This window comes from Heteronotia binoei, chromosome 2 (assembly GCF_032191835.1).
Source record: "Heteronotia binoei isolate CCM8104 ecotype False Entrance Well chromosome 2, APGP_CSIRO_Hbin_v1, whole genome shotgun sequence".
NCBI classification, from domain to species: domain Eukaryota; kingdom Metazoa; phylum Chordata; class Lepidosauria; order Squamata; family Gekkonidae; genus Heteronotia; species Heteronotia binoei.
Genome location: NC_083224.1, coordinates 8,115,281 through 8,133,727, shown reverse-complemented (window position 1 = coordinate 8,133,727; position 18,447 = coordinate 8,115,281). Strand labels below are relative to the sequence as shown.

At 51.3% G+C, this 18,447-nt stretch overlaps 1 protein-coding gene across 1 annotated transcript in view; it reads left to right on the top strand.

Annotated features, from left to right (window-relative positions):
* Positions 1 to 18,447, top strand: part of MYLK2 (myosin light chain kinase 2) — a 52,863-nt gene that overhangs the window by 27,807 nt on the left and 6,609 nt on the right. The window contains exons 3-8 of the mRNA XM_060263609.1: positions 2,361 to 2,466; positions 4,358 to 4,451; positions 8,491 to 8,600; positions 12,167 to 12,308; positions 14,009 to 14,079; positions 14,568 to 14,696. Of these exons, the coding sequence (XP_060119592.1) occupies positions 2,361 to 2,466; positions 4,358 to 4,451; positions 8,491 to 8,600; positions 12,167 to 12,308; positions 14,009 to 14,079; positions 14,568 to 14,696 (652 nt within the window). The remainder of the gene's footprint in view (positions 1 to 2,360; positions 2,467 to 4,357; positions 4,452 to 8,490; positions 8,601 to 12,166; positions 12,309 to 14,008; positions 14,080 to 14,567; positions 14,697 to 18,447) is intronic.

The following is an 18,447-nucleotide window of genomic DNA, read 5'->3' as shown; positions in this document are numbered from 1 at the left end:
CCCAGTTAATGTACGGAGCAGAGATTTTCTTGTACAACAAATTAACTAAATTGGAGATGGTTCAATCGAAGTTTATACGATGTATCCTTCAGGTGCCAAAGTATGCTTCATCCATTGCAATTAGGCTGGAAACGGGGCTTTCATGCCTCTCCACATTAATGTGGAATAGAGGTTTGAGTCTTCTTCTAAGGGTGCTGGCGAACCCGGATGATATTGCATATCAAATCTTCTATGACTCATTTGTTAGTAACTGGGTAATGAAATTAAAATCTAAACTAGATGAATGTGATTTGAATATTGATTCTTTAGCCCTCATGTTTAAGAACGGGGCAAAAGCAATTATCAGAGATCGATTACAGGAATTGGAATTAAAACACTCTCTGGCCAAAGTTGGGGGGACGTACATCCCAACCTTTTTTACAAGTGAACTTAAAAGTGCCAGATATTTAGAAATGATACAGCCAATTAAGTTCAGACGGATGCTGTCCTTGGCACGCTTGAACATTATGGACACGGCAGTACTGAGGGGCCGTTTCCATAAGATTCCGCTAGAAGACAGGATCTGTCCGTGCGGCCTGGAGGAGGTCGATACGGTTCCCCATCTCATTTTGAACTGTCTCTTCCATACAGAGGCAAGGCACAGACTTCTGCGGAACCACCTAATGCAAGCTAAATCTTTAAATCAGGCCCAGGCCATTTACTTCCTCCTAGGGGATGGGAGTGATCAACTTTCCCTGGATCTTGCTAAGTATTTATATGTTACTGACCTGGACAGGAAGAAACTTAATGTTGCTTGTACTTGAAAGAAGTTGTGATCTGATTGTATAATGCCGCCCTTAGTTATGTGTTGCTTATACCAGATAATTTTAATACTACTCTGAAGGTTGCATACAGTTATTTTATAGTTATGTCATATTTTAGCTTGGTGTTGTGTTGTACCGTTGTCAATGTGTTGTGTTGTTGTTGATTGGCCTAGCGCCGCAATAAACTGACTGACTGACTGAATTCCACACCATCCTCTATAGGACAGGCCTTCAGGCACTTGAAGATGGTGATCGTATCACCTCTCATCTAGTCCAACCCCCTGCACAATGCAGGGAACTCACAAACGCCTCCCCCTAAATTCACAGGATCCTCATTGCTGTCAGATGGCCATCCAGACTCTGTTGAAAAACCTCCAAGGAAGGAGAGCCCACCCACCTCCCAAGGAGGAAGCCTGTTAGAATTATAGAAGTGTTGGAAGGGATCCCCAGGGTCATCTAGTCCAACCCCCTTCTCAATGCAGGAAACTCACAAACACCTCCCCCTAAATTCACAGGATCCTCATTGCTGTCAGATGGCCATCTAGCCTCTGTTGAAAAACCTCCAAGGAAGGAGAGCCCACCACCTCCCAAGGAAGCCTGTTCCACTGAGGAACCGCTCTAATGGTCAGGAAGTTCTTCCTCATGTTGATCCAGAAACTCTTTTGATTTAATTTCAACCCCTTGGTTCTGGTCCTGCCTTCTGGGGCCACAGAAAACAATTCCACCCCATCCTCTATAGGACAACCCTTCAAGTACTTGAAGATGGTGATCATATCACCTCTCAGTCGCCTTCTCTCCAAGCTAAACATGCCCAGCTCCTTCAACCTCTCCTTATAGGACTTGGTCTCCAGACCCCTCACTATCTGGTCCAACCCCCTGCCCAATGAAGGACATTCACGAATACCTCCCCCTAAATTCACAGGATCTGCATGGCTGTCAGATGGCCATCTAGCCTCTGTTTGAAAACCTCCAAGGAAGGAGAGCCCACCACCTTCCAAGGAGGAAACCTGTTCCACTGAGGAACCGCTCTAACGGTCAGGAAGGTCTTCCTAATGTTGAGTCGGAAACTCTTTTGATTTAATGTCAACCCGTCGGTTTTGGTCCTACCTTCCGGGGCCACAGAAAACAATTCCACACCATCCTCTAGATGACAGCCCTTCAAGTACTTGAAGATGGTGATCGTATCACTAGGTCGGTCAAATGAGTACTCAGCTTGCTGGGGAGAAAGCGGAGATGACTGGGGAAGGCAATGGCAAAACCACCCCGTAAAAAAGTCTGCTGTGAAAACGTGATGCGACGTCACCCCAGAGTCGGAAATGACCGGTGCTTGGACTGGGAACTGCCTTTACCTTTTTAAATACTTCTTCAGATGAGGGGATGGATTCTGAATAAAACGTCGTTGGTTTTGAAAGCACTGCTTGACTTCTGCTTTGTTCTATCGCTTCAGACCAACATGGCTGCCCACCGGGGTCTATGCCTTAGAGGTGTCCCCTTTCTTTGCCCTTCTCTCATCTCCTGGAATACCTAGAAGCTTATGCCTGCCCCCTTCTCTTCCAGATGACACGCCTCCCCCACCTGCGCCCTTCACCCACCGCATCGTTAACCTGAGAACGGCAGACTTCAAAGAGACCTACAGCGTCAACACCAAAGAGATGCTCGGAGGGTAAGGACAAAGAGGGAGCCCATATCTCCTAGCGGGTGTCCAGCTCTCTTCCCTTGATAAACTAGAACAGCGGTCCTCAACCTTTTTGGCAACAGGGGTCGGTTTTGTGGAAGACAATTTTTCCACAGACCGGGGGCGGGCGAGGGAAGGAGGTTGATGGTTTTGGGATGATACAATTGTGCACTTTATTTTGGTGAGGTGGTTCAGTGTGCAGACTCTTATCTGGGAGAACCAGGTTAGATTTCCCACTCCTCCACTTGCTGCTGCTGGCGTGGCCTTGGGGCAGCCGCAGCTCTCACAGAGTTGTCCTTGAAAGGGCAGCTTCTGAGAGAGCTCTCTCAGCCCCAGCCGCCTCACAGGGTGTCTGTTGTGAGGAGGAAGGGAAAGGAGATTGTAAGCGACTCTGAGACTTTGTCCTTGAAAGGGCAGCTTCTGGGAGAGTCCTCTCAGCTCCACCCACCTCAAAGGGTGTCTGTTGTGGGGGAGAAAGATATAGGAGATTGTGAGCCACTCTGAGACTTTGTCCTTGAAAGGGCAGCTTCTGGGAGAGCTCTCTCAGCCCCAGCCACCTCACAGGGTGTCTTGTGGGGGAGGAAGATAAAGGAGATTGTAAGCCGCTCTGAGACTTTGTCCTTGAAAGGGCAGCTTCTGGGAGAGCTCTCTCAGCCCCACCTACCTCACAGGGTGTCTGTTGTGGGGGAGGAAGATAAAGGAGATTGTGAGCCGCTCTTTGTCCTTGAAAGGGCAGCTTCTGGGAGAGCTCTCTCAGCCCCACCTACCTCACATGGTGTCTGTTGTGGGGGAGGAAGATAAAGGAGATTGTGAGCCACTCTGAGATTCAGAGTGGAGGGCAGGATATAAATTGTTGTTGTATTATTGTTGTGGTGGTGGTGGTTTTGTTGTTGTTGCTGCTGCTTTTGTTGTTGTTGTTATTACTACTACTATATTGCAATATATAATGAAATAATTATATAACTCATGGCCCACTTGCTAACAGGCTGCGGATCGGTACCGGTCCACGGACTGGGGGTTGGGGACTTCTTAACTAGAAGCCAAATGATGCTTTGAAGAATAGTCAAGTCATATTCCAGAATAAGCTTTCATTGAATCCTAGAATCACCTAGTTGGAGGGGTCCATAGAGGCCATCTAGTCCAACCTCCTGCTCAGTGCAGGATCAGCCTAGAGCACGGGTGTCAAGTTCATTTGATATGAGGGACGGATCTGACATAAGAACATCAGAGAAGCCGTGTTGGATCAGGCCAATGGCCCATCCAGTCCAACACTCTGTGTCACACAGTGGCCAAAATTTTTATATATATATATACACACACACTGTGGCTAATAGCCACTGATAGACCTCTGCTCCATATTTTTATCTAAACCCCTCTTGAAGGTGGCCATGCTTGTGGCCGCCACCACCTCCTGTGGCAGTGAATTCCACATGTTAATCACCCTTTGGGTGAAGAAGGACTTCCTTTTATCTGTTTTAACCCGACTGCTCAGCAATTTCATCGAATGCCCACGAGTTCTTGTATTGTGAGGAAAGGAGAAAAGGACTTCTTTCTCTACTTTCTCCATCCCATGCATAATCTTGTAAACCTCTCTCATGTCACCCCGCCGTCGACGTTTCTCCAAGCTAAAGAGCCCCAAGCGTTTTAACATTTTTCATAGGGAAAGTGTTCACAACCCTTCTGGGCATGTGGATGTGTGTGTGTGTGGAGTGGGGGGGAGGTACTTGTGAATTTCCTGCATTGGGCAGGGGGTTGAACTAGATGTCCCTATCAGGCCAAAACGTTCTATGATTCTAAATCCCTCTGGGAAAAGTTGAAGAGAAGACTTTGGAACAGTTCCTGACGTGGTCGCTCTCTTCTTCTGCCTCTCTCGCCACAGGGGGAAGTTTGGGGAAGTCCGCATCTGCACAGTGAAGGAGACGGGGCTCAAGCTTGCTGTGAAAAGCATTAAGAAGCAGGGGCCGAAGGACAAGGTAGGTCTTTTGGCTGGTCCCGGGGGTGTGTGTGGAAGCTCTGAGTGCTGGGAGCGCCGAGTATTAGGGGCACCCTTCCGCATCCAGCTCTGTGCCACGTTCTCCAGTGTGCAACTACACTAGAGTAGACCGCGTCAATGGATACAAGTGAAAAGCAAAGCTCACGGTCCGTGGCTGCAAAAAGTTCTCTATATTTACAAATGTCAAAGTGCTCGTCAATGGCAGAAATTCAGATCCGTATACTTGTATCCTGTGCGACAGTTAGTTTGCGAAATTGCAGACTCGAAGAAATATTATTTTATAAAAAGCCAATGCTTCAAACGCCCCAGGAACTTATCCACTCTAAAGAGTGCAGGTGTGAACCTATACTTCCTTTCTCCCGTATCTTTTGTTGCAAATGTCGATTTGACTCCGCACTTTGACAAGAAGACTTGCAACATAAATGTATCAATATGTCGATGACTTGCAACATAAATGTATCAATATGTCGATGATTAAGAGAGAATAATATGCGACAATATATGTATTCTAAGAAAGTATATTAGACGTAGATCTGTATTCTAATTACGTGCACTACATGCAGATTAAGATATATTTGTAACTATAATTTTCTACTCCCTCTTAACCATTACCCTCAACTTTTGAGAATACCAATAAAACTTTTAAATTCAGAGTGCAGCCAGGGCCGGTGCTAGGCTTTCTGGCACCCTAGGCAAATCACCCGCTTGCGCCCCCCCCCCAATTAAAAATATAGGGAAATTGGATGAGGCTCCTCCCTTGGGGAGGAAGAGGGGAGGGATACCTTGCTTACCAGGCTCTCTCAATCGCACAGCAGAGCTACTGAGCCAAGCTCAGCTTCAAGTCACACATCGGGGAGAGAAGGGGGATGGCTTGGCTTTGTTGAGGGCAGTTTGGTGATGGGAGAGGACAAGGTGACAGCGGTCAGAAGCCAGTGTCATGCGTCAGGGAGCGGGCGTCCAGTGGTGCCCCCAGGTGGCGCCCTAGGCGACCAGGTGGCACCCTAGGCGACCGCCTACTTTGCCTCCTCCCACGCACCGGCCCTGAGTGCAGCTCAGTCTTCTTAGCTCAGCGTAGAGGTGTAGTCCAGTCCCGATTGCGATGGAAAAGCACAACAGCAGACCGGTATCCACGCCGTTTCACAGCGAGCTTCCTCAGGCGCGTATACAATATTGAGACGGTGATACAATTGCGAGGTATCCCGGGGTGATGCCAGCAGCACGCAAGACTTGAAATGAAGCTGTGATTGTATCCAAGGGTCGGGAAGCTTTGGCAAAGTCGGGGGGGCGGCAGGGGCTGGCTAAACCGTGCATTCTTGAAGAAAGAACGCACGGCTCGGCCTGCCCTGTGCCCGGCCCTCTCCTGCTTCAGAGGGAGCCGGGAAGTAGAGTTGCCAATTCCAATTCAAGAAATATCTGGGGACTTTGGGGGTGGAGCCAGGAGACTTTGAAGGTGGAGTCAGGAGACTTTGGGGTGGAGCCAGGAAACTTTAAGGGGTGGAGTCAGGAGTCTTTGGGGGTGGAGTCAGGAGTCTTTGGGGGTGGAGCCAGGAGACTTTGGGGGTGGAGTCAGGAGACTTTGGGGCTGGAGCCAGGAGCAAGGTTGCGACAGGCACAATTGAACTCCAAAAGGAGTTCTGGCCACCACATTGAAAGGGACCGCACACCTTTTAAATGCCTTCCCTCCATTGGAAACACTGTAGGGGCACCCTCTTTGCGGGCTCATAGAATCGAACCCCCTGGTCCAATCTTTTTGAAACTTGGAGGGCCTTCTGAGGAGAGGCATCTGATGCTGTACTGCAAATTAGGTGCCTCTACCTCCAAAAACAGCCCCCGCAGAGCTCCGGATACCAGCAGATCAATTCTCCACTGTTCCCGATGGGAATCGATCTCCATAGGGAATAAAGGAGTGCCCAGCAGACATTTCCCTCCCCTCCTCACTTTCTGATGACCCTGAAGCAGGGGGGAGGGGGCCTTCCAAACCGGGGGATCCCCCGCCCCCACCTGGGATTTGACAACTCTACCGGGAAGAGCTCTTTCCAGCTCTCTTCGAAGCGGGAAAGGGCCGGGCACAGGGGTGTGGAGAGCCAGTTTGGTGTAGTGGTGAAGTGTGCGGACTCTTATCTGGGAGAACCGGGTTTGATTCCCCACTCCTCCACCTGCACCTGCTGGAATGGCCTTGGGTCAGCCATAGCTCTCGCAGAGGTTGTCCTTGAAAGGGCAGCTTCTGTCTGAGCTCTCTCAGCCCCACCCACCTCACAGGGTGTCTGTTGTGGGGGAGGAAGGGAAAGGAGATTGTGAGCCGCTCTGAGACTCTTCGGAGTGGAGGGCGGGATATAAATCCAATATCTTCATCTACCTCACAGGGTGTCTGTTGTGGGGGAGGAAGGGCAAGGAGATTGTGAGCCGCTCTGAGACTCTTCGGAGTGGAGGGCGGGATATAAATCCAATATCTTCATCTACCTCACAGGGTGTCTGTTGTGGGGGAGGAAGGGAAAGGAGATTGTGAGCCGCTCTGAGACTCTTTGGAGTGGAGGGCGGGATATAAATCCAATCTCTTCATCTACCTCACAGGGTGTCTGTTGTGGGGGAGGAAGGGGAAGGAGATTGTGAGGCGCTCTGAGACTCTTCGGAGTGGAGGGCGGGATATAAATCCAATATCTTCATCTACCTCACAGGGTGTCTGTTGTGGGGGAGGAAGGGGAAGGAGATTGTGAGCCGCTCTGAGACTCTTCGGAGTGGAGGGCGGGATATAAATCCAATCTCTTCATCTACCTCACAGGGTGTCTGTTGTGGGGGAGGAAGGGGAAGGAGATTGTGAGCCGCTCTGAGACTCTTCGGAGTGGAGGGCGGGATATAAATCCAATATCTTCATCTACCTCACAGGGTGTCTGTTGTGGGGGAGGAAGTTAAAGGAGATTGTGAGCCGCTCTGAGACTCTTTGGAGTGGAGGGCGGGATATAAATCCAATCTCTTCATCTACCTCACAGGGTGTCTGTTGTGGGGGAGGAAGGGAAAGGAGATTGTGAGCCGCTCTGAGACTCTTCGGAGTGGAGGGCGGGATATAAATCCAATATCTTCTTCTTCTTCTTCTTCTTCTTCAAGTGCTCACACTTTGTGCGCCCAATGTCATCACTTCGGGTTGTGCACGTGCTCTGCTTGCAAGAATAGACCCCTGGGGGGGGGGTGCAGGTGCGGGGTTCACCCTGGGTAGGGTTGCCAATCCCCAGGTGGGGGCAGGGGATCCCCCGGTTTGGAGGTCCTCCCCCCGCTTCAGGGTCGTCAGAAAGCGGGGGGAGGGGAGGGAAATGTCTGCTGGGAACTCTGTTATTCCCTAGGGAGATTTATTCCCATAGAAAATCATGGAGAATTGATCCGCGGATATCTGGGGCTCCGGGGGGGCTGTTGTTTGGGGTAAAAGCACCACATTTTTAGTATAGCATCTAGCGCCTCTCCCCAAAATACCCCCCAAGTTTCAAAAAGATTGGACCAGGGGGTCCAATTCTATGAGCCTCAAAAGAAGGTGCCCCTATCCTTCATTATTTCCTATGGAAGGAAGGCATTGAAAAGGTGTGCCGTCCCTTTGAATGTGAGGGCCAGAACTCCCTTTGGAGTCCAATGATGCTTGTCACGGCCTCGATCTTGGCTCCACCCCTAATGTCTCCTGGCTCCACCCCAAAGTCTCCTGGCTCCATCCCTAATGTCTCCTGGCTCCACCCCCAAAGTCTCCTGGCTCCACCCCTAATGTCTCCTGGCTCCACCCCTAAAGTCCCCAGATATTTCGTGAATTGGACTTGGCAACCCTAGGCCTGGGGCGCTGGAACTCCTAGCGCCAGGCCTGCACACCATAGATCTATCTAGAGGTGTTACAATATTGGCCGTTTTCTTCTTCCTCAAGGAAGACAGGGGTTCAGGGAGACAAAGCATGTGCCCTCTTCACCGGGGCTACTGCCCACTTAAGGGGGAGCCTCAGGAGCCGCTAACCCAGCCCCACGGCATGTGACACCGGCTTTGCCCCACAGGAGATGGCCGAGGTGGAAATTGATGTGATGAACCAGCTGAATCACAGGAACCTCATCCAGCTGTACGACGCCATCGAGACACCCAGAGACATCATGCTCTTCATGGAGTTGTGAGTTGACAGGAGCGGGCACCCGGCGAAGTGCCTGCCCCGGTTCTTTCCCACGTGCCAAATGAAGTCCAGTGGCACACTTTAAGACCAACAAAAGTGTCTTCGAGGTATGAGCTTTCGTGTCCACGTGCACGTATCTGGAGAAGTGAGCCAACGCGCGAAAGCTTGTACCTTGAAGACACTTTTGTCGGTCTTAAAGGTGCCACGACTGTCTCAAAAACTTGTTTCGCGGGGTTGTCGTGAAGCTAAAATGGAGCAGAAAGATGTCAGTATCTTTGGGTTTCCATTGGGGAGAAAAGTGAACATAAGAACGTAAGATGTTGGATCAGGCCAATGGCCCATCCAGTCCAACACTCTGTGTCACACAGTGGCCAATATATGTGTTTGTGTGTGTGTGTGTATATATATATATACACACACAGAAACACACACACACATATACACACATATATATACACACGCACACACACACACATATATATATATATATACTGTGGCTAATAGCTGCTCCATATTTTTATCTAACCCCCTCTTGAAGCTGGCTATGCTTGTAGCCGCCACCACCTCCTGTGGCAGTAAATTCCACAGGTTAATCACCCTTTGGGTGAAGAAGGACTTCCTTTTATCCGTTCTAACCCGTCTGCTCAGCAATTTCATTGAATGCCCACTGAATATTGAATGGAATATGAATGAAGCAAATAAATATGTACTAAAAGAGAGCCAGTGTGGTGTAGTGGTTAAGTGCGCGGACTCTTATCCGGGAGAAGCGGGCCTGATTCCCCACTCCTCCGCTTGCAGCTGCTGGAATGGCCTTGGGTCAGCCATAGCTCTCGCAGGAGTTGTCCTTGAATGGGCAGCTGCTGTGAGAGCCCTCTCAGCCCCACCTACCTCACAGGGTGTCTGTTGTGGGGGGTGGGGAGATAAAGGAGATTGTGAGCCGCTCTGAGACTGATTCAGAGAGAAGGGTGGGGTATAAATCTGCAGTCTTCTTCAGAGCTCTCTCAGCCACACCCACCTCATAGGGTGTCTGTTGTGGGGGGAGAGAAGATGTGGGAGATTATAAGCCGCTCTGAGTTTCTGATTCAGAGAAGGGCGAGGTATAAATCTGCAGTCTTCGGTCTTCTTGTAATCCTTAGACAGCCAAATGGGGTTGAATGTGTGGGTGATTCCTAGGAGAGCCTCGACAACCAGATTCTCAGAGGAAGATAATTTTAGGGTGGAGGGAATCTTCAGTGTAAGAAACAGACTTTTCCACTTCTCCCAGTTAGCTGACCAGAGCCTTTTTTTGTAGCAGGAACTACAATCCCGTCCTCCAAAAGCTTGCAGGGCTCTTGGTGCAGGATTGGCTACACCAGGGGTGTGTGGCCTAATATGCAAAGGAATTTCGGCTACAAAAAAAGCCCTGAGTCTGGAACAGAATAAATTTTGTCAGATCAACAACTCTGTCCCAGTGCAGTGAGAGATGAGCTCTGGGCTGGACCTGATGAGTTGTGGCCCAGACCCGGGTTTGGACTGCCGAGTGAGACTCACTGGTGACCTGGGGACAGCCGTTCTCACTCTCACTTCATGGATCAGTTGTAAGCAGCGGTCATTTTGTAGAAAGACAGGTGGTGGAGCTCATCCAGGGATTGTTGTGCAGCTGCACCTGCCTACTATTCGATGGACAAGGAGGTGGAACTCTCAGAAAGGTCCAGGAGCTGTGCTCCGGCGAGCTCCCACTGAATCTGAGGCCTGGTTGTAAGGATAAAATAAAGGAAGGTATCTGAATCTCTTTTGAGGAGTTAGGCAACAAAGTCAACAGTGAAAGAGAATTGACGTTGGAAGAGGTCATGAAATTCTGCTGCTCTGAGTTCGAAAATAGCATTGGAAAAAGTGCAGAAAAGGACAACTAGAATGATTAAAGGGTTGGAACACTTTCCCTTTGAAGAAAGGTTAAAAGGCTTGGGACTCTTTAGCTTGGAGAAACGTCGACTGTGGGGTGACATGATAGAGGTTTGCAAGATTATGCGTGGGATGGAGAAAGTAGAGAAAGAAGTCCTTTTCTCCCTTTCTCATCATACGAGAACTCATGGGCATTCGATGAAATTGCTGAGCAGTCGGGTTAGAACGGATAAAAGGAAGTCCTTCTTCACCCAAAGGGTGATTAACATGTGGAATTCACTGCCACAGGAGGTGGTGGCGGCTACAAGCATAGCCAGCTTTAAGAGGGGATTGGATAAAAATATGGAGCAGAGGTCCATCAGTGGCTATTAGCCACAGTATATATATATATATGTGTGTGTGTGTGTGTGTGTATACACACACACACAGACACACACGCATATATTGGCCACTGTGTGACACCGTGTTGGACTGGATGGGCCAATGGCCTGATCCAACAGGTCTTCTCTTATGTTCTTATGTGACACAGAGTGTTGGACTGGATGGGCCATGGCCTGATCCAACAGGTCTTCTCTTATGTTCTTATGTGACACAGAGTGTTGGACTGGATGGGCCAATGGCCTGATCCAACAGGGCTTCTCTTATGTCCTTATGTGACACAGAGTGTTGGACTGGATGGGCCACTGGCCTGATCCAACAGGTCTTCTCTTATGTTCTTATGTGACACAGAGTGTTGGACTGGATGGGCCACTGGCCTGATCCAACAGGGCTTCTCTTATGTTCTTATGTGACACAGAGTGTTGGACTGGAGGGGCCACTGGCCTGATCCAACAGGGCTTCTCTTATGTTCTTATGTGACACAGAGTGTTGGACTGGATGGGCCATTGGCCTGATCCAACAGGGCTTCTCTTATGTTCTTATGTGACACAGAGTGTTGGACTGGAGGGGCCACTGGCCTGATCCAACATGGCTTCTCTTATGTTCTTATGAGAAGAGGGTGATGGGAGGGGTGGAGCAGAAGTCACTGTATTTCGGGGCAATAAAGAAATCTATGAAAAACAAGAGAGATGACGGGAAAAGGGAGAATTAAGTAGGAACCATGGAGCCCACATGCACCTTTCATGGTGCCTGCCACATGGTTTTAGAAAGTGAGTGGCCCCAGGTGGGGCTTTTGCCCAGCAAGCCTTCTGATTGGCCACTGGAGATTCGATTGGCTGTGCAGGTTTTAAAAAACGTTGCTTTGGCAGCAGCTGCCCCCACAGCACAAGGATCTTCACTGAGTGATTGAAGCTAACCTACAACAGCCATGTTGTGGCTGGCTCCACCTCCTGTGGCGGCCATTTTGTGGCGGCACCCACCATGCTGTGTCAGAATTCCAAAAATACTTGCAGGGTCAAAAAGTTTGGGAACCCCTGCACAAGGATCTTCACGGGGTGACTGAAGCTAACCTACAACACCCATTTTGTGGCTGGCTCCGCCTCCTGTGGTGGCCATTTTGTGGCGGCACTCATTATGCTGTGTCAGGATTCCAAATGCACTTGCAGGGTCAAAAAGTTAGGGAAGCCCTGCACTACTTTTGGGCAGTGGTGTGTTGTGTGTGTCAAAATACAGCGAAAAGCAACCTCGCCTAGTTGATGGCAGCTTGCCCAGTGAGCTGACTCCACCTGTGTCTCCTCTCTGCCCAGCGTGGAAGGCGGGGAGCTCTTTGAGCGGATCATAGACGAGGATTACCAGCTAACCGAGGTGGACTGCATGGTCTTCGTGAGGCAGATCTGTGACGGGATCCTCTTCATGCACCAGATGGGCGTCCTGCACCTGGACCTCAAGGTACGAAAGCAGGGGAGGCCTGGCCAAGGTTGCCAGGTGCAATTCAAGAATTATCTGGGGACTTTGGGGGTGGAGCCAGGAGACTGGGGGTGGAGCCAAGAGACATTGGGATGGAGCCAGGAGACTTTGGGCGTGCAGCCAGGTGACTGAGGGTGGAGCCAGGAGACATTGGGGTGGAGCCAGGAGCCTGGGGGTGGAGCCAGGAGACATTGGGGTGGAGCCAGGAGACTGGGGGTGGAGCCAGGAGACTGGGGGTGGAGCCAGGAGACTGGGGGTGGAGCCAGGAGACATTGGGGTGGAACCAGGAGACTTTGGGGGTGGAGCCAGGAGAGTTTGGGGGTGCAGCCAGGAGACTGGGGGTGGAGCCAGGAGACATTGGGGGTGGAGCCAGGAGACATTGGGGTGGAGCCAGGAGACTTTGGGGGTGCAGCCAGGAGACTGGGGGTGCAACCAGGAGACTTTGGGGGTGGAGCCAGAACATTGGGGTGCAGCCAGGAGGCTTTGGGGGTGGAGCCAAGTGACATTGGGGTGGAACCAGGAGACATTGGGGTGGAGCCAGAAGACTTTGGGGTAGAGCCAGGAGACTTTGGGGTGGAGCCAGGAGACTGGGGGTGGAGCCAGGAGACTGGGGGTGGAGCCAGGAGACTGGGGGTGGAGCCAGGAGACATTGAGGTGGAGCCAGGAGCAAGGTTGTGACAAGCGTAATTGAACTCCAAAAGGGAGTTCTGGCCATCAAAACGAAGGGACCGCCCAGAAGCAAATATTTGGGGTAGGGGTAAGAAAGAAAGAGCACAATACATTTTAGAGCAGGGGGTGTCAAACTCATTTGTTATGAGGGCCGGATCTGACATAAATGAGACTTTGTTGGGCCGAGCCGTAAAGGTGCTTTCTTTGTATTTCTCCCATGGGATCGAGGGAACTGGGCGAAGGAAGTTCTGGCTCTTTCCTTCCTTCCCCTGGGGATCAAGAGAGGGAGGAGCCTCAGCCAGTAGAAGGAAGAGAGACTTGGATCAGTAGCTCTGCTGTGCAATTGAGAGAGCCTGGAAAAACAAGCTTTGCGTCCCCACCCATTCTTCCCCAAGGAAGGAGCCTCAGCCAATGGAGAAAAGAGAGGCTTTGCTCTGTAGCTCCTGTGCAATTGAGCAAGCCTGGCAAAGCAAGCTGTGATGCAGAAGGAAGCGAGAGGGAGGGAGAAGGAAGCAGATGACAGCCAGTTGTTCGGGGGGCCTGATAGGAGCCCTCCGAGGGCCTGATTCGGCCCCTGGTCTGCATGTTTGACACCCCTGATTTAGAGGTCCCGGAGCACTGCCCCTTTGAGCTCTTGCCCAAAATGAGACCTTTCTGCATCAATTCCGACGTGATGTCGAAGTGACGTTATCACACAGCAATATTTGGACGGTGCTCTGGTCTTTGGGCAAAATCTCTATGGTAAATTTGACATCTACCATGGAGTTTTGAGCAAAATACTAGAGCATCACTGATGTGATGATGACACTTCCTGGTCATGCCAGAAGTGAAGGAGACATTTTGGTGCTATGAAAAGCGGAAGATACCTCAATACCATCTTTATGGAAGAGCCTTTATGGAAAAAAGAATCAGCTGCCATATTGCAAATTCTACAGAGTGACAGCCAAAAGCTTATTTTATGTTGTTATGTTCCAAGTCACTAACCAGGGGAAACTGTTTCTCCCCCTTTGCAGCCGGAAAACATCCTCTGCGTGACGGCCACTGGCCACATGGTGAAGATAATTGACTTTGGACTTGCCCGAAGGTAACACCGCGTATGCTGCCAGACTCTACCTGTTGGCATCCCCCTCTTTTTCTGAACATACATGTCGACATATGAACATATGAAGCTGCCTCCTACTGAATCAGATCCCCCTCGGTCCATCAAAGTCAGTCTTGTCTACTCAGACTGGCAGCGGCTTTCCAGGGTCTCAAGCGGAAGTTTTTCACGCCTACTTGCCCAGACCCTTTTCAGTTGGAGATGCCGGGGATTGAACCTGGGACCTTCTGCTTACCAAGCAGATGCTCCACCACTGAGCCACCCTCCCTCCCCTGCTATCCAGGGTCCCAAGCTGAGGTTTTTCACGCCCACTTGCCTGGACCTTTCTGAGTTGGAGATGCCGGGGATTGAACCTGAGACCTTCTGCTTACCAAGCAGATGCTCTGCCACTGAGCCACCGTCCCTCACCTGCTCTCCAGGGTCTCAAGCTCATGTGCCTCAAAGATGCAGCCTCCTCTTTCTTCTCTCCCCAGGTTCAATCCCAGTGAGAAGCTCAAGGTGAACTTTGGCACCCCCGAGTTCCTGTCGCCCGAAGTGGTCACCTACGAGCAAGTCTCCTACACGACCGACATGTGGAGCATGGGAGTGATCGCGTACATGCTGTGAGTGATCCCCGCCCCCACCTCCGCGACGTTTTCATTTGGGTCTCGGATCTTGCAGGGCATGGCAGCAGACAAGCTTTCCATGGAGAAGTCTATCAGTGGTTACAAGCCGTGGCAGCTAAAGGGAACTGCCAAGTTTAGAGGAGGGAAACCTCTGAATCCCAGAGTCAGGAGTCAACATCAGGGGAAGGCCTCAGCCTCTATGCTCTGTTTTTGGCCCTCCAGAGGAACTGGTTGGCCTCTGTGTGAGACAGGAGGCTGAACTAGATGGACCCTCACTGGTCTGACCCAGCAGGGCTCTTCTGATGTTCTTATGAAGGCCTCAGCCTCTCTGCCCTGTTGTTGGCCCTCCAGAGGAACTGGTTGGCCTCTGTGTGAGACAGGAGGCTGAACTAGATGGACCCTCACTGGTCTGACCCAGCAGGGCTCTTCAGATGTTCTTATGAAGGCCTCGGCCTCTCTGCCCTGTTGTTGGCCCTCCAGAGGAACTGGTTGGCCCCTGTGTGAGACAGGAGGCTGGACTGGATGGACCCTCACTGGTCTGATCCAGCAGGGCTCTTCTGAGGTTCTCAGGAAGGCTTCAGCCTCTCATTGAACCTCCAGAGGAACTGGTTGGCCACTGTGTGAGACAAAAGGCTGGACTAGATGGGCCATTGGTCTGATTCAGCAGGACTCTTCCGTTGTTCTTCTGAAGGCCTCAGCCCTCTCTACCCTGTTGTTGGCCCTTCCGAGGAACTGGTTGAGGCCACTGTGAGAGACAGGAGGCTGGACTAGATGGACCCTCACTGGTCTGATCCAGCAGGGCTCTTCTAATGTTCTTCTGAAGGCCTCAGCCTCTATGCCCTGTTGTTGGCCCTCCAGATGAACTGGTTGGCCACTGTGTGAGACAGGAGGCTGGACTAGATGGACCCTCACTGGTCTGATCCAGCAGGGCTCTTCTGAGGTTCTTATGAAGGCCTCAGCCTCTCTGCCCTGTTGTTGGCCCTCCAGAAGAACTGGTTGGCCACTGTGTGAGGCAGGATGCCTGACTAGATGGACCCTCACTGGTCTGATCCAGCTGGGCTCTTCTGATGTTCTTATGAAGGCCTCGGCCTCTCTGCCCTGTTGTTGTTCCTCCAGAGGAACTGGCTCGCCATTGTGTGGGACAGGAGGCTAGATTAGATGGACCACTGGTCTGATCCAGCAGATCTCTTGTGATGTTCTTATGTCCAGGGGAGGATTGGCCATTATGCCCATCCTGGGAAGTCCTGATGGGGGCATGGGGGCAACCTGGCTCCAAGCAAAGGGCAGCCTGAGGTGTCCAGGTGGGGCCAGCCCCATGGTGGGCAGGGATTGAGGCACATGGCTGAGCCCCATGGGGCAAAGGAGATACCTGGCTAAGCGCCCCCTGGGGCTGATTCTTTCTCCCTGTCTCAGGGGAAGGCTTTTCCCAGACTGTTCCCCCCACCACCCCTCCATCTCTGTTCAGAGGGAGGTGTTTGTGAGTTTCCTGCATTCTGCAGGGGGTTGGACTAGACGACCCTGGAGGTCCCTTCCAACTCTAGGATTCTATGTCCCAGGGATATGCTTCGATGCCCTGTTCTGATTCACCTAAGAAAGTGCCCCTGGGAGTCACACCCTCAGTTAGGGTTACCAAGTCCAATTCAGGAAATATCTGGGGACTTTGGGGGTGGAGCCAGGAGCAAGGGTGTGACAAGCATCATTGAACGAGATCCATTCCCAAAGGGTCAAATGGAAAATTTATCCGTGAGTATCTGGGGCTCGTGTGGGGGGGCTGTTTTTTGAGGCAGAGGCACAAAATTTGTAGCATAGCATCCTGTGCCTCTCCTCATTGTACCCCCCATGTTTCAAAAAGATTGGACCGGGGAGTCCAATTCTATGAGCCCCCAAAGAAGGTGCCCCTCTCCTTCATTATTCCAATGGAGGGAAGTGCATTTCAAAGGTGTGCGGTCCCTTTCAGTGCGATGGCCAGCACTCCCTTTGGAGTTCAGTTGTGCTTGTCACAAACTTGCTCCTGGTTCCTTCCCCCATGTCTCCTGGCTCCACCCCCAATGTCTCCTGGCTCCATCCCCAAAGTCCCCAGATATTTCTTGAGTCGGACTTGGCAACCATACCCACTGAGGTGTCAACACCCTCTTCCGTGCACCACCCCAAGCAGCGGCTCAGCTGGAGAACTGATCCCGCAGATGTCCCGCCCCTGAGCTTTCCAGAGGCGTCTGGGTGGTGGAAAAGGAGGGAGAGACGAATGTTTGGTCTGATCTGTTTGTAGTCGTAGTTCCCTCTATGGCTTTGTGTCAGGAAGACAAGACGCTCTTTGGCCAGACTTCAAGCAATGAGGCGGGAAGGAATGTAGATGCCCAGTGTGATTCAGCACAGCTGAGTGTCTGCTTCTCACCCACCCCCCAGCCTGCCAGAGCATGAAGATTCAAAGAGCAAAGTGTTCATGGAGAAAATTATTTATTTGGGACACTGCTGTGCCCTCTCCCTCTCTGGAGAGCCAGTTTGGTGTAGTGGCTAAGTGCTTGGACTCTTATCTGGGAGAACCGGGTTTCATTCCCCACTCATAAGAACATAAGAGAAGCCCTGTTGGATCAGGCCAGTGGCCCATCCAGTCCAACACTCTGTGTCACATAAGAACATAAGAGAAGCCCTGTTGGATCAGGCCAATGGCCCATCCAGTCCAACACTCTGTGTCACATAAGAACAGAAGAGAAGCCCTGTTGGATCAGGCCAGTGGCCCATCCAGTCCAACACTCTGTGTCACATAAGAACAGAAGAGAAGCCCTGTTGGATCAGGCCAGTGGCCCATCCAGTCCAACACTCTGTGTCACATAAGAACATAAGAGAAGCCCTGTTGGATCAGGCCAATGGCCCATCCAGTCCAACATTCTGTGTCACATAAGAACATAAGAGAAGCCCTGTTGGATCAGCCCAATGGCCCATCCAGTCCAACACTGTGTGTCACAGAAGAACATAAGAGAAGCCCTGCTGGATCAGGCCAGTGGCCCCTCCAGTCCAGCACTCTGTGTCACATAAGAACATAAGAGAAGCCATGTTGGATCAGGCCAGTGGCCCATTCATTCCAACACTCTGTGTCACATAAGAACATAAGAGAAGCCCTGTTGGATCAGGCCAATGGCCCATCCAGTCCAACACTCTGTGTCACATAAGAGAAGCCATGTTGGATCAGGCCCGTGGCCCATCCAGTCCAACACTCTGTGTCACACAGTGGCCAGAAAGCCCAGGTGCCATCAGGAAGTCCACCAGTGGGGCCAGGACACTAGAAGCCCTCCCACTGTTCCCCCCCAAGCACCAAGAATACAGAGCCTCACTGCCCCAGACAGAAGAACATGAGAAGCCATGTTGGATCAGGCCAGTGGCCTATCCAGTCCAACACTCTGTGTCACACAGTGGCCAAAAAGCCCAGATGCCATCAGGAGGTCCACCAGTGGGGCCAGGACACTAGAAGCCCTCCCACTGTGCCCCCCAAGCACCAAGAATACAGAGCCTCACTGCCCCAGACTGAAGAACATAAGAGAAGCCATGTTGGATCAGGCAATGGCCCATCCAGTCCAACACTCTGTGTCACACAGGGGCCAACCCCCCCTCACAAAAAAACCCCCAAGTGCCATCAGGAGGTTCACAAGTGGGGCTAGAAGCCCTTCCACTTTGCCCGCCCCAAGCACCAAGAATACAGAGCATCACTGCCCCAGACAGTTCCAACAATATGCGGTGGCTAATAGCTGCTGAT